We start from the raw sequence: 13,962 nt of genomic DNA on the forward strand, positions 1-13,962 counted from the left end.
TCTTTCCCATGAAGATGGCATTCACCCTCTGAGCCCAGATCTGCTGGCTGCCCTCATCTGACACCCCACAGCGGGGCTCCAACATCTGCCTCAAGGTGGTGCTGTCAAGTTCACCTGTGACAGGAAGTTGCGACAACCACTGGAACTCACTGTAGAGACAGGAAATGATGGTGTGACACTCTTCCTGAACAAACATATGGTTTTCAAGCATGCCAACAATATGTGAATCAACAGGAAAGTAAGACCACCCGGATGCTCCCTTCCGAGTCCGAGAATCCTGACTTAACAATATGAAGTCTCTTTGTATTGCAAACCGGCAAAGCCCTGAGCCGCTGTGCCACGGTGACTGTAGCTTCTGCCCCTGACATAGTTGGCATCAGTGTAATCCTAAGGTACAAGATTTAGTCAGATGGCAAGTTTTCACGTTGTCTCTGTGAGATGTTGGCGAGCCAGACATGGAGACAGCTCTCAGTCGAGGACTCCACTATGGTGTAGTCAGAATGTGGCCAGAGGGCAGGAGGAGGTTCAAAGAAGTTTCCCACTGCAGAGATGAGGGTGTGTTTCACTGCCCTGCACTGATGCTCTTCCCTGAGGCTTGCCTGACACCAAACTTCCCCGGATGAACACAGCTAACTCTGATTCCTCACGTAGTTCTGAAATCATATTCACCTCATGACTTTTGATGAACCACTGTGATTTCTACATTAATCACCGAAGTCACCTACCGGACGGCCGACTGCACCTCAGCTGCATTGTGGATGTGGTTGTCCTGATGGAGGTAGCCGTACTTTTCCAGAAAAACCTGCAATTGTAATCATACTCATTAATACTGCATCACAAATACTCTAACCCAACAGAAAACTCCACTTGCCCTTCTGTAAAAATCATCTATTTAAAGTTTGTAAAGTGACATTTTGAACAAAGACTTATTTAACACACTCTGGTGAATCCCTGTAGCTGCTGTAGGCTGCCAAAAAAAAAGGACGTATACATCTGGACCACCCATACAAGAAAGTTATCATAGTTATTTCACAAGAAATCAATGTAAGCAAGGAAGTTAAAACAGATTAAAGATTAACAGCTATAAAATACTGTAGGATGATGTACCGTGGTTTGAGTTGTGTGTACAGTTTAATATCACAGCTGTTAAGAATTTTCATGTTCAGACAACAGCAAACACAGCTATGATTACAGATGTGATGATGGGATGGAAATAACCAGTGAAGAGATGATAGGAATGTGCCCATTAGGACTGGGAATGCCAGAAGGTTTTATTTCATGTGAGAGAAAGAGAAAAGCTGTGGAAACACATGTTAATAGTCTGTGAGGTAAAACTGAACCAAGGCAGTGCAGTAAGGGAATGAAGGTGTGGCAATAAAGGCATCGCCCCAAGGAACCTGAGACAGAAATAGGGTTGTAGTTTGTTTTGAACATGGGCCTGGTCTCCTCGTCTCCAACAGGTCAGTGGCACTGTTGGTGTAAAGCTAAACTAAACATGTAGCAGTTCTCAAAACAGTCTTTGTATGTAATAACTTCTCTTCAGTGACTGATAGCTTTTAGACTGATTTTGAAATAAAACGTTTCACAAACAGCTGTAAGAAAAATTTCTCTCCAACTCAACTTTATTTTTATTTTAAGTAAGTGCATAGTGTTTGGGACATAATGCTTATTTTAACCCTTTGGTTTTGTTGAAATTATCTATTTCCAGACCGCTGATGTATATAAAGAAATTAAACTTCAAAATAAACAATTTTCCATTTACATTTTAATAAAAGCAAAAACATATTTAATGTCCGAGAAATGTTGACGCAGCCGCTCCTCCCGACTCAAACTCGGCCTGGATATCGCATCGTGACAAAACATGTAAATTAACACTACATTTGTTTTACGGGCCAGGCCTGAATCACTGGGGCAATTAGACTCCAATAACAAAGTAAAACCACCTAGTGTTTAGGAGGAAACGTGCTGCGTAAAATCTGTCAACACCAAATGGATACGCTTGTGAAAATCTTTTGTGATCAAGTTCAACTAACAGATTGCGTTTATAAGGCACTTTTATAAACTTGGTAGGTAAAGTTGGCGGCTAAACGCCGTTAGACATGTTTTCTGGGGTGTCCAAGAGAAATCGCACAACCAATATCTCTAAACTAAATAAGTGGGTTAACGCGCAATAAAATGTACCATTACGCATGTTGTGGTGCTGTGCGGCGAACACAAGCTCCCTAAAACCCAACAACATGAAATCTGTTGCACATAAAACTGATCCGACACCGGACATTTAATCACCTAAAGGCAGTTTGTATTTGACAGGAGTACCTCGGGATCCGGGACCAGCGGTGACCCGCCGGCAGCGTGAGCGTTGAAGCAGACGGTCACAGTCAGGACCCAAGCTGCCCTCAGGTCCCGTGCAGCGCCACACCGGGCGGCCGCGGTCCGGTGCCTCATTGCGGAACCAGGAGAGTATCACCACCCCGCTCCCTGTTCTTCTCTTTGTCGACTTTCCGCTGTCAGTAACTGCGAGCATGCCGCTGCTCGCAAACATCTCCATCCCTGGGAGGGCTGGCGAAGCTTAATGAACCAGGCGGTGTTACAGTGGGGAGGGCCAGCACCGCCCCTCCCGGTCCGCCTGCTCAGCACCAGCAGAGCCACAGCCTGCTCCCCTAGTGAACACGGCGGATTTCAAGATGCAGATGTCTTTTGTCATCTTTAGCTTAGTACATAACGACAATAAACTGACACAAAGCACGGAGAAAGAATCAGTTTTTAATATCATTTTGGAAAAAAAAAACAGAAGCCAAGTAAAACATTTCATCAGCTCATAAAAAATGGTGCGGTCTACCTCACAAAACATCTGCAACTAGAATAAGAAAATAAAGATGTACAAAGAAATTAAAGAAAAATAAGAACTAAACAAAAAACAAAACAAAAAAAACAACGGATCACATACCAGCAGTGCCCATCAGTCCAAAGTCATTCACATTAGCTCACACATCCTCCCCTCATAGCTCAACTGTAATAGTTTGGATGCCCAGGCTACAAAAAGGTACACAGAGTGCCTGATCTATCCCCTTCCCACGCTAAAACCTCTCTCCACAGCGACATCAAGGGCTGGAATGGTTTCCATCCGCACCACGCTTAGTAAGGCCGGTCTCTTCTGTCATCTCTGCGGTCACCTCTGAGGAGAAACAACAAGGCAGCTTGTGACCAGCTGTATTTTCAAAAGACATTTGTCACTGAATCAACCTTTAAACATCTGAAGAATGAGGATGACGGGGAAATATGCCATCTGGGTACCTGCCTCGCCTTTTAAATCTTTAAACAAATCATTTGCTTTCAGTAAAGGAGACTGTCCTTCCTCCAACAACCCCCCAAAGTCCTTTACCTTCAAGGAGCAGATATAAATCAAATACTTAAGATCCTCAAGTGGGACAAAAATGTCAAGTGGAGGTTGTAGCATGAATATCTGGACACTCGACACTTCACAGTGTGGCTTTCTAATAAGCCAGGACTTGGAGGTTCTTTGGCCTATTGGTGGATGGGTCCTCTCAAAGAGCTGCAGCTCCAGGATCAAACTGAAAACCCACTTTCAAGCTGCTATGTAATGTGTTCAGATTAGAAGGTGGCAAAATAGACAAATCAGTCGGTATGAACAGAAAAAAGGCAACAAGGAAATGGAACAACTTATCACAGATGGGAAAAGTTTAAGACGGGAAAATACAAGATGTTATACCTCTTAAATCCAGGTTTTAGAATCAGAATCAAACACTTTAAGAATGTAAGATTTGCAGATATTCATATTTCTTTTATACTGCCTGCAAAACTGTGCACTATATAGACTGGTACATTTAGTATGCAGTATGAAATTGATAACAGTTTAGTTAAACATTTAGAATCTGACTCATCTTGGACAGGCTATGCCCTCTTCTGGTCATATAGTCAACTGCATCAGCAACAACCCAGAGAGTACAGGTGTCATATGGTAAAGAAAAAATAAAAGATAGCCAACCTTCCACCCATCTTGAAGCCACCTCTGAATCCTCCACCACCTCCTCCATAGCCGCCACGGTCTCCCCCACGGAACCCTCCCCCTCCACGGCCTCTGAAGCCACCGCCTCGGTCGCCACCATAACTTCCTCTGCCCCCGTGATCTGCAAACAGTCACAGCAACCATGTTAGTAAAACATTACTGGGTAAAGCTACGTGCACTGGACAAACATGCTCCGTGTAGTTTATTTAAAACTTGTGACTTGGACTACGTTCTTGTCCCGTCAGTTTATTAGAATTTTTTTCAGAATATAAACAGATAGCAGGGAAGCTCTGAAACAACTTTCTCCAGTACTGAAGTCAGGAAAAAAGGCACTCACCTCCACCTCCAAATCCTCCATCTCCTGGTTTAGGTGCGCCACACTTGTTACACTCCTGTCGCCGTGCAAAATTCATGTTGCCACAGGAGCTGAAGAGAAAAGAGAAATGAGGTGGACATATAGCAGACATAAGAAAAACTCCAAACATGGCCAAATAAGCCCTTTCTGCTGTATAGTAATCTTAAAAAAAAAAAAAGATGAAAGCCATATAAATAAATAAACCTGTTGGGACAAGGCCAGTCTCCCCCCTTCACATCAAAGTTGGGTCCTCCACCACCACCACCACCACGACCTCTGAAACCTAAAAACAACAGGAGACAATTGATGAAGACAATACAAGTGCTTCCATTTAAAGTCATCAGTTTCATCTGTTGATTGTGCTCGGTCTATGCCCACCTCCTCCTCCTCCTCCTCTTCCACCCCCTCTTCCACCCCCTCTCTGCGTGAACTCAGCTCTGCGGGTGGCAAATGATACCTTGATAGGTTTGCCGTTGAATTCCTTGCCTAGAAGGACAAAACATGTTAAGCGAGGGTGACAAAAATCTCAGAGGACATGAAGGACATGCCAGTGCTCTTACCATCAAACCAATCAATAGCAGCTTTGGCAGAGGGTGGGTCATCAAATGACACTGTGGCTTCCCCCTTTGGCCGACCAGTGGCCTTGTCAGAGTAAATGTTGATCATTGGCAGGCCAGTCTTCTTGTTCACCTGAAAGCACAAAGATGGGTCAGACTTTTACTTCTTTTGTTTAGATTGAATGTTAACTCACAATGTATTTTAAAGGTGAGGCCGGCGATTCATTTCAGAAGCATTTGTGTTACATTTATTGAATTCCTCTTTTCATCCTGACCACACTGAAAACAGCCTGACCAGTAATTTCACTCAGCAAGACCATCGAATGACCTGCCTGTCAATCTAGCTTCCTATATGAGCGCACACTGCCCTTGCACTCACTGCATGAGTCAAGAGTCTCCCACAAGGCCAGGCAGGCTGACATGCTACTGCTCTGTTTTTATAACTCAAGCTAGCAAGCTATCAGAATCAGCTTTATTGGCCAGGTGTGTCTGACACACAAGGAATTTGACTCTGGTACATCGGCTCTCAATGTGCATGTACATATCCCCATACAAGGGGCAAGTAAACCAACATAAGGCTGTGTGATATAACAAAATGAGCAGTATTAACAAGCAATGCAAAACAAAGCAAAGCTATGGTGAACAGGTACCCACAGCAGCTTTTGGTCACAAACGGAGACCATATTCAGGAAAGTTACAAAAAGTTGGATGCTTAAGTAGTAAAACCCGAATTAGCATTGGTGTGGCTTTTGAATAACAGCAACAACTGAGAGAACAAAAGGGGCTGAAAAGTGGTGGCCAGTCAGCCAGTGCACATCAGAAGAGTGAGAACTCTTCAGCTGTCTTTCAAAATCAAGCTTTCTCTTGCTGTTCTTTCCAGGAACACCAACTATACTTATAAGTGACTGGTTCAAAAGATGGATAGTGGCAGTTACACTCTACTCATAAGGATGTGTGATACTGTGTAAGTCTTATCTAGTGAAAAGAAACTAGTGACAAAAATGCAATCATACATACCTTGATGATACCAATTTGTTTGAAGAAGTCACCAACTTCCTGAACTGTGACATCCTCTCCTAGTCCCTGTACAAAAATGGTGTTGTTGTCAGAGTTGTCCTGCTCTCCACCTGTGGACAAGATGAAAGGAGAGAACAAGTCAGCGCCAATCATATACGGGTATTGACGTGTGGTGACCAGACAGATTTTGGAGATGGGATTGACGAAGACGGTCTCACCTTGTTCATCCCTTGAGCCGAAGTCTTGAGAGCCTGTAAAACAGACGACAGGATGGAAGACGCACTTGAGCAAGAAATCTTAACTGTACTGATTCACACAAATATATATGTATTAGGTTCATTCCTATCAATGTATAAAGATAAAGACAATTAACCAAAGCCCATGTTTACAGCTGTCTGATGGGTGTCTTCATACCGTTGCATCAGATACCAATACCTTGCAACAAAAACAACTGTTTTTCCTCTTTTATGAGCTTACACCAGAAATGTAAGCCACCAAATGTCTCCACTTTTTAAGTTTTCCCTTCTTCGTCCTGGGAGCACTTCTGTCACTTACAATCAGCCCTCGTCTTCATGCAAATATACCATTATGTTACAACTCAGACTCCATGTTCTTATGTCACCATACCATATCTGAAGTCATTCATGAAAAATCCTGCTAAGCATTAACTGGTGGAGTCCCTTGGGATCTGGACATGAAAATGGTGGCATTCACTGACTTTTTTTAATCCCCCTTTTCTGTTTGTTGCTAACTCAAGTTCTTTTCTCCCCCACCGACACAGTTCTGATGCTCGTCACTTACCACCGTAATTTTTGTAGCCACCACGGTCACCACCTCTGCAGAGGAAAAATTGGAGATATGATGGCTTTTCCTTTGTCCCAACTGAGAGCTCAAAGCTCCCCTACATCCCCATCAGTATGCACTCCTGCCAGGGTGTATGACTATGGTGGAAACGTCTCACACGAGGAATGCATTAGTCTTTCACATTAAAGATCAATGAACAGACGACTAGGCAGCTCTGACTGAACAATCAGGCAGACGAGTGAAGACAATTATCACATGTTACTTGGTCACCATTTACAGAGAATTTGATACTTTTTACATGACTAAATTTGATGCCAGGAAGTGGACAACCAGCAGAATTTGTTTTAAACATCAAAAGCCAAATTAGGGTGAAGGTGTGTAGCGACTGATTAGCAATTTCCACTGAGTGCATTTATGAGATCCTTTAACTGAGGTCCAAGTTTTAGTTCAATCACTCTGAACACCTGTAGTATAAAATGTAGATCCATGTTAACACAGCACACATGTTCGACCATTGTCAAATATACATCATTTGAATGAAACCTGTTGAATGTGAAGCAGCTGAAGATGTGGCTCCAGGTCTAAGGGCTCATTTTAGTGGTGCTTCCATCGTTCAAAAACTGAAAAACTACTGTGGTCCTCGGAGCACAAGAACACACCAAACTTAACGTTTCCGGCAAATGAAGACTTGTGGCCGTTTGAGTTAATTTTAAGTAAAAATTATGAAAGCACTACAATAATTCCTCCCTTTGTTTTGGTCAATGTCATTACAAAATGTGAAATAAAAGTCATGCACTTAAGCACACATATAATGTAAAACCAGTAATCTCTACAAAACAGTTTTCCAGTTGGCTTCAGAGTTACCTAGTGGACCAACATGTGGCGCTTTCAGATCATACTGAAGTTAGTCACCAAAATAAAATACCAGTATTATTCTCTCCTCAGAAACAAGTGGCACCCTTATCTGAACTCTCTTCTCAAAGGGATGGTTCTAGGCCTGGGCAATATTTCACACTGATTTTCTTTTTTTTCCCTGAATGATGTGAAAAATGCCTAAAGACTAAAAAAATCAGGATCAGCGTTTCCTTCATTATAAAATCAAAAGCCAATAGCTGTCCTAAGTTACAACAGCAACATAAGCTGCTGCCATTTCCTTGGAGACACTTGCGCTTGTGAGCTTTGCCAGTCAACAAGCTTGTGGCAGCTGCAGCAGCTAAAGATGACAAAACAATACCAGAGAAAGGTAGTCATGTTACCTCAGTAAAACAGTTTGGGCTTGCCAAGTTCCACGTGGAACAGGCTGCTGTACAGTGTAGAACCATCGACTGTAAAAATGGACAGGCTGACGGCTTCCAGAAACGAAGCCACCACAAGTCGAGGTCTCCCTGGTGGCTGGTTGTAGCATAGGTCATATGTCCCGCCTCCTCCATGTTAGTGGATGGGACATGAGCCACGCTAAAAACTCAAAGTACAAATCAAATAATTTTCTTCCCCAGAGGTCACTTCTGGGGATTTTGGTAGATATCGTCACGGTGATGTTTGTACAAGTGGTCATTTTTGTTGTAAGTTTATTTTTAATAAGTTATTTAATGATATAAAAGAAGAGGCGCATTTCATTTGATGTTGACAGATTTGACTGGCAGTCCAATGCCATCGCTCCACTTCTGATCACTACCATGCAGGATCTGGTTGCATAAAAAGTAGCAGCCGCTGTATCCACAGTATTTTGGCTTCATTTTTGCATAGAGGAGGGAAGTGGTGACACCATGCCCATTGTATACACGTCAAGTTGAACAACGTATGAAAACTTTAATAAAACTAAAACTGTCAGCACAATAAACTTTTTGCAGTTTTTTTTTAGGTAGCTCTTTAACCTGCTCGAGATGTTTCTCCAGTCACTGCTCGCCAGTGGTGCTTTATTTTGTTTAAACATTTTATTTTTTTTTTAAGAAATAATGGACAGTGACAGCCTTGCAATTGCTGCATTTGTCACTGTTGCACAGCCGCTCCTAGTCTATTCTTTACAATATGTAAAAGAACAGTCTGGTTAGTGTTTTTCTTTTGTTGATACTGCATAGGGCCCTAGTCACTGGGGGAACCGCAAATAGTTTTAGTAAAGGAAATTAAATTTGAATTATTGTTTTTGTCCTAAGTTCATGTAGACAAAAAAAAAAAATTGTGACTCATCCATTGACATTGAGAGAGGTAGGAAAAGTTATTTAAATTTTGGTTGTATTGCCCAACATTAGAGGGTTCATGTGTTTTTCCATGCATAGGAAAGCACCTTTCAATATTAATGTCTTTTCTCCTAGCAAACACCTATTTAGATCATTTATTTTTACAATGTGTTAGTGTTTCAACTAAATATAGCCTCTGAAAAAAAGGGAGGGGGGTCTCTTCTTGGCTGACTAAAAAATGATCAACCTGGCCCCAATACCTGGGATGAGAGGTCTTCACAGGTCCACTCAGGTCTGAGGACCCAAGACCAGATTTGGGTCAGGGCCAAACTTTGCTCTTTCTGGTTGGCCCATGTTTCACTGTCTCAGGTTTCAGGTCTGCATGCCAGTATGTTCAAGACCTGAGTGGATCCAAATAAACCCAAGCCTGCGCGTTAATATCTAGCTGATGATGTGGTGTGTCATGGTCGCCATGGGGGAAGTTAAACAAGGCAACAGGGAAGAGAGGATGGAGACATTCTTTGCCAAAGCGATGAACAAATTAAGAGCAAGTACAAGGAGGTTAAACCAACTGGCACGTCAGCTGTTTGGGAAAGTTTTGCTCAGATTTTTAACAAAGATAAAAAACTAGCACAGTTAAGTGAATATCGTGGCACAGAATTGTTAAGCAAGGTTACGACAAGCTATAAATGAACGTTTTTAAGATCAAAAATGTGTGGTTCTTATATCACAACAAATTAATCATCACATGAACTCATGCCATAAGCAGGCCTATCATTCAGACATCGTGATCAGATATTTTATTCTTAAAAATTAAAATAATCCAAATCAGACAAGGATGCAACTTAAGCTCCTGCTTGTTGTTTGATCTTATTACACGTCAGTGTGGCCTTTGGTGGACCGCTTTTTGGATTGGATTAGGTTCGACAGAGCTTGGGTCCTCCTTAGGTTCGATCTCTTGTTTTTTGAAAATTAATTTGTGCACGATGGGTTCTGGTTCTTTGGATTGAGTCCCACTTTTTGGACCTGTGAAGACCTCTACCTGGAATAGTATGGCCACACAACAGGGGCCCTTGTGTCCTTACAGCTTCTATATACGGGCCGGTACGTTTAGTCTTCATTCCTTCACTTAGGACCCAAATAAAAAGGAGTAGATCCTCAGTGGGTCAAACAATTCATCTCTAGATCGTGATAATTAAACACTTGTGTGCAATGGATTGATCTTAATAGCAGTGTAGATTTAATGCCAGCATATCTCTTATGCAAGAAATTATAGAAATCAGGTTTTTAAAAAATGTGAAGAGGTTCAAGTATCTAGACCTTAATGCAGACCATTGGCAAGTGTTACCTATGTGATCTGTGACTTTATGGATCAGGTGTTCATTCTTTTTCTCTTTATAAACCACTTTGGGGATCTGGAGCACAAAGCAGACGAGTATGTGGATGGTTTGTAGTTGATGAGTGATGATGAGTCTTCTACTTCAGTGTAAAGAGGTACCTTAGGGGCAGTGGCACTGTGCAACTTACCCCATACCAGGAGGTCCACCTCTTCCACCACGGTCGAATCCACCGCGGTCATAACCTCCACGGTCATAGCCACCACGGCCTCTGTAGCCACCTCCTTCTGAACGATCACCATGGTCACGTCCAAACCTCCCACCCTGACCACCACCTTCACCTAACACAAAGACAGATTTAAGGACTGCACGATCTGGTTTATCAGACAACACATTTGTAGACGCTTACAGAACACAGATTTAGTCTCCATATCCATACTGATTTTAGGCTCAGTTATTCATACCTTCACTCCATCTTCCATAGCTGCCACCTCCTTGCCCCTGACCACCGTATCCACTGCCCTGCCCCTGGCCACCATAGGTGCTTTGCTGTCCATAGCTGTCCCCCCCTTGTCCCTGGCTGCCATAGAAACCATGCTGGCCATAAGAACTCTGTTGTCCATAAGACGATGACTTGTCGGCATACCTTGAAGTGTTTTTAGCAAAATTATTAGTTAGCACAACAGGGAAACAGATATTTAAATGTATCAGTGGGCTGAGACAAGTAAGACAAGTAGTTGACAGTTAAAACAATCTAGCTTTAAGGGGAGCAGTCTAACATTGCATAATTGTTTTGCTGGTCTCCATGACTATCTGCCATTTGAGTTTCTACAAAAATTCCACACCTGGATTTGATATGTATAAAGTATGCATTGCATTGTTTAAGAATGCTCAAAGCCTTGTATGTTATGTTATTAAGCCAAGGTTAAATAATGCGATAGCAGCATCTTACCCAGATGAATCTTGCCCGAAACTATCATAGCTCTGTGGCTGGGACTGGCTGTAACTATCTGAAAAATACAAACAATCCAAGGTTAAATTGTTTTATATTCTACAGTCAGCTGGGATTGGCTGCGGCCTGCCTGCGACCCTATTCAGGAATAAGTGGCATAGATGATGGATGGATGATCACAGCAAACAGACAAAAGTGAAAAGCATCTTGAATTCTCCTGACTTTGCATGGCAGGGTGAGGTGCGAGTCAGCAAGAAATCTAAAATTACTACAGATTACATTCATACAAATGTCTACCATGTCAAACCTTTAGCTGAACAAATGACCCTTTCAGATCATCTCAAAGCAAAAGTATGCCTGATAAACAGGATGTTATTGGTGGACTTGCAAATAAATACAAATTTGATCAGTGTAATGTACAGTTTCCTTCTCATGTTGATTACATGGTATACTGATACTAGAAAGGTACTGCAAAATCCTGCCTTTAAAAAGGTTTCAAAACCCCACTTTATCTGTAGTGAATGACTATTAAGAAGATAACAGTCTCAAAGAAATATTTTAGGCAGGGACTGTATCACAGTCATAATTTTGGTATCCTGATAATACTATACTGTACCTTGTGATGCACCTTGCTGTCCATAGCCACTATAACTCTGTCCCCCATAAGAGCCACTGCCATTTCCTTGTCCATAACCCTGTCAAGCAGAAAGGCCATTTAGAGAGGCTATAACGAAATAAGAAAAAACTGATTTGAAATCGTAACAGGTTGTAGTTTAGGGAATGGCCTTACCTGTCCACCTTGCTGACCGCCATATGATCCATAGCTACAGACACATTGGGGGAAAATTAAGTAATAAATAATAAATCATTAGCCTCTGGTTTGTGGACCATTCAAAAGCCCTGCGTTACGTGGGGTAGCTAAATTCAATGTTGCCAGACTGGATGAGTGTCAGCCCATCCGGGCTTCTTTTCTTTAAGTTGTTATGGTCTGGGATACTTTTTGTTCTACCTACAACATGCTAGGCTACATTTGTGAGGTTTAAACTGTAAGGGGGGCATGAAGGGAGAGAAGATCATGTACGAGGAGAAAGAAACGGTTGCATGCATGGGTTAAAAAAAACAAAACAAAACAAAAAAAAACTTGAACCTGGTCCATTTAGTTTGGCTCGCCTGTCAACATGATCAACAGTGGCAGGGGTGGATAGCAAATAGAGGCAATTAAGGTTGGCACACTTGTACCATTTAAAAATACATAACCACACCTGGAAATCATACAAAAAAAGCATATATTTTATCTGCAGAGTAAAGTTTGCTTCAGTACACATAACTGATAGATGACAAGAAATGGCAAATGGTACACAACAAACAGGAACTATATAATCAATCACCCAGTTACCCAAAAGGTAAAGCTGTTCAAGTAAGTGAAAACTATTTTGTATACTTTATTTTACATTTCTACGCCTTGGTTGGGGCGTTTTGTGCAAGTCAGTTCTAGCAACAATTAATGAGCGGCTTTAAATGTAATCCGGGTTTGTTTGTACATTACCTTTCTGAGCCACCATGCTGACCGTAGCCTGAATCTGAAATAAAAATAAAGCAATACTTTAACGAAAGAGCAACAATGTGGTTTCTGATCAATGGGAAAAGGCGACTAACGTTATGGAGTTCATAATGCTGTTACGATACCAGTAGAAGCAGGTCATGCCAGTCACCACGCCAACCCAGTGAAAATGGCGGTCAACTTACTTGAACGGTCCAAATAGGTAAACGAAACTAAAAACCGTTGGCTTATAAATTCTGCCCACTCGCATTTACTTTAAAACCACCACCTTGACACAACACTGCATTAGTTCAGGTAATAAGATGTTGCTCGATCCAAATAAGGAACTAACATCGGTATAAACAAAGACTGATTTATGGTCACTAGCAGACACCGGGGGCTAATTACGTTAGCTAACGTCAGCTGCGACAAGGCCGTGCTCGATCTGCGATAATTTAGTTGACTTAGTCTCAACTATCGACAAAGGTCTACAACAAAGTGTGAACACAAAATAAATTCGGTATTGAAGATACAGTTAACCAAATATTCCGATAAAGACAATATGGCTCTGCTAATGAAAAACGAGTTATAGTCCATGAAATAGACGGAGCCTTTCTTCTGGCCTCGCGGTTAGCAGCGAACTTAGCTCCAATGCTATTTGACCCATTTCTCATTAAACACACAAAAAAAGCAAGCAAAATAAATGAACAGACGATCACAAACATGCGAACTTACCAGTGGCCATTTTGTATCGTTGTATATGTAGTTAAAAAAACACAATAAAGACTGTTTCTTCTGATTAGCTGATTAAAAACACGGGTTGTCACATACGCAGCACTGCAGAACAGAGCCGAACGATACCCTGCGGCACTTCCCTTTATGAAACTTCTTCTTCTGTCTGTTTGCACTGGCTGCTCGCATTCAACACTAAGTTATACTATCGCCACCTGCTGTTCCAGAGTGTTAATGATGAAAGAGTACTCTAAAACACCCACAGTAAATACACCAAAGTCTGTGCAGATTAAAAAGGTAAGCTATTAGGTGCACATATTAGAGGCAGACTGCATCCTGTGTCCAATGCTTTACTTTCTTTACAACTATGATTACATAGCCACATGCAGCTCCAATATAACTGCAAAATTTGCAGAGGACAATTGTGGTAGGCCAGATCTACAATGACAATGAAACAGCCAATT

General features: G+C 41.9%; 2 protein-coding genes across 3 annotated transcripts in view; both read right to left on the minus strand.

Moving 5' to 3' along the window:
- Positions 1-2,523, minus strand: part of mmp28 (matrix metallopeptidase 28) — a 25,335-nt gene extending 22,812 nt beyond the window's left edge. Inside the window, exons 1-3 of the mRNA XM_020618215.1 lie at positions 2,317-2,523; positions 726-802; positions 26-149 (exon numbers count right to left, since the gene is read on the minus strand). Of these exons, the coding sequence (XP_020473871.1) occupies positions 26-149; positions 726-802; positions 2,317-2,445 (330 nt within the window). The 5' untranslated portion in view covers positions 2,446-2,523. The remainder of the gene's footprint in view (positions 1-25; positions 150-725; positions 803-2,316) is intronic.
- Positions 2,524-2,743: 220 nt separating this feature from the next.
- Positions 2,744-13,642, minus strand: taf15 (TAF15 RNA polymerase II, TATA box binding protein (TBP)-associated factor). 2 transcript variants are annotated; one of them, XM_020618200.1, is made up of 16 exons: positions 13,502-13,641; positions 12,773-12,806; positions 12,017-12,050; positions 11,843-11,921; positions 11,227-11,284; positions 10,739-10,920; positions 10,465-10,615; positions 6,758-6,792; positions 6,175-6,207; positions 5,957-6,066; positions 4,943-5,072; positions 4,761-4,868; positions 4,587-4,665; positions 4,365-4,453; positions 4,007-4,148; positions 2,744-3,175 (listed from the first exon to the last, which is right to left on the minus strand). In XM_020618200.1, the coding sequence occupies exons 1-16, from the start codon at positions 13,509-13,511 to the stop codon at positions 3,136-3,138; spliced, it is 1,314 nt and encodes a 437-aa protein (XP_020473856.1). In that variant the 5' UTR covers positions 13,512-13,641; the 3' UTR covers positions 2,744-3,135. The 2 variants fall into 2 exon arrangements, with proteins under 2 accessions (XP_020473856.1, XP_020473857.1); XM_020618201.1 differs by lacking the exon at positions 6,758-6,792 and having other exon boundaries at positions 13,502-13,642.
- Between the last annotated feature and the right edge of the window lie 320 nt (positions 13,643-13,962).

Source organism: Monopterus albus, unplaced genomic scaffold (assembly GCF_001952655.1).
Source record: "Monopterus albus unplaced genomic scaffold, M_albus_1.0 scaffold202.1, whole genome shotgun sequence".
Lineage (NCBI taxonomy): Eukaryota > Metazoa > Chordata > Actinopteri > Synbranchiformes > Synbranchidae > Monopterus > Monopterus albus.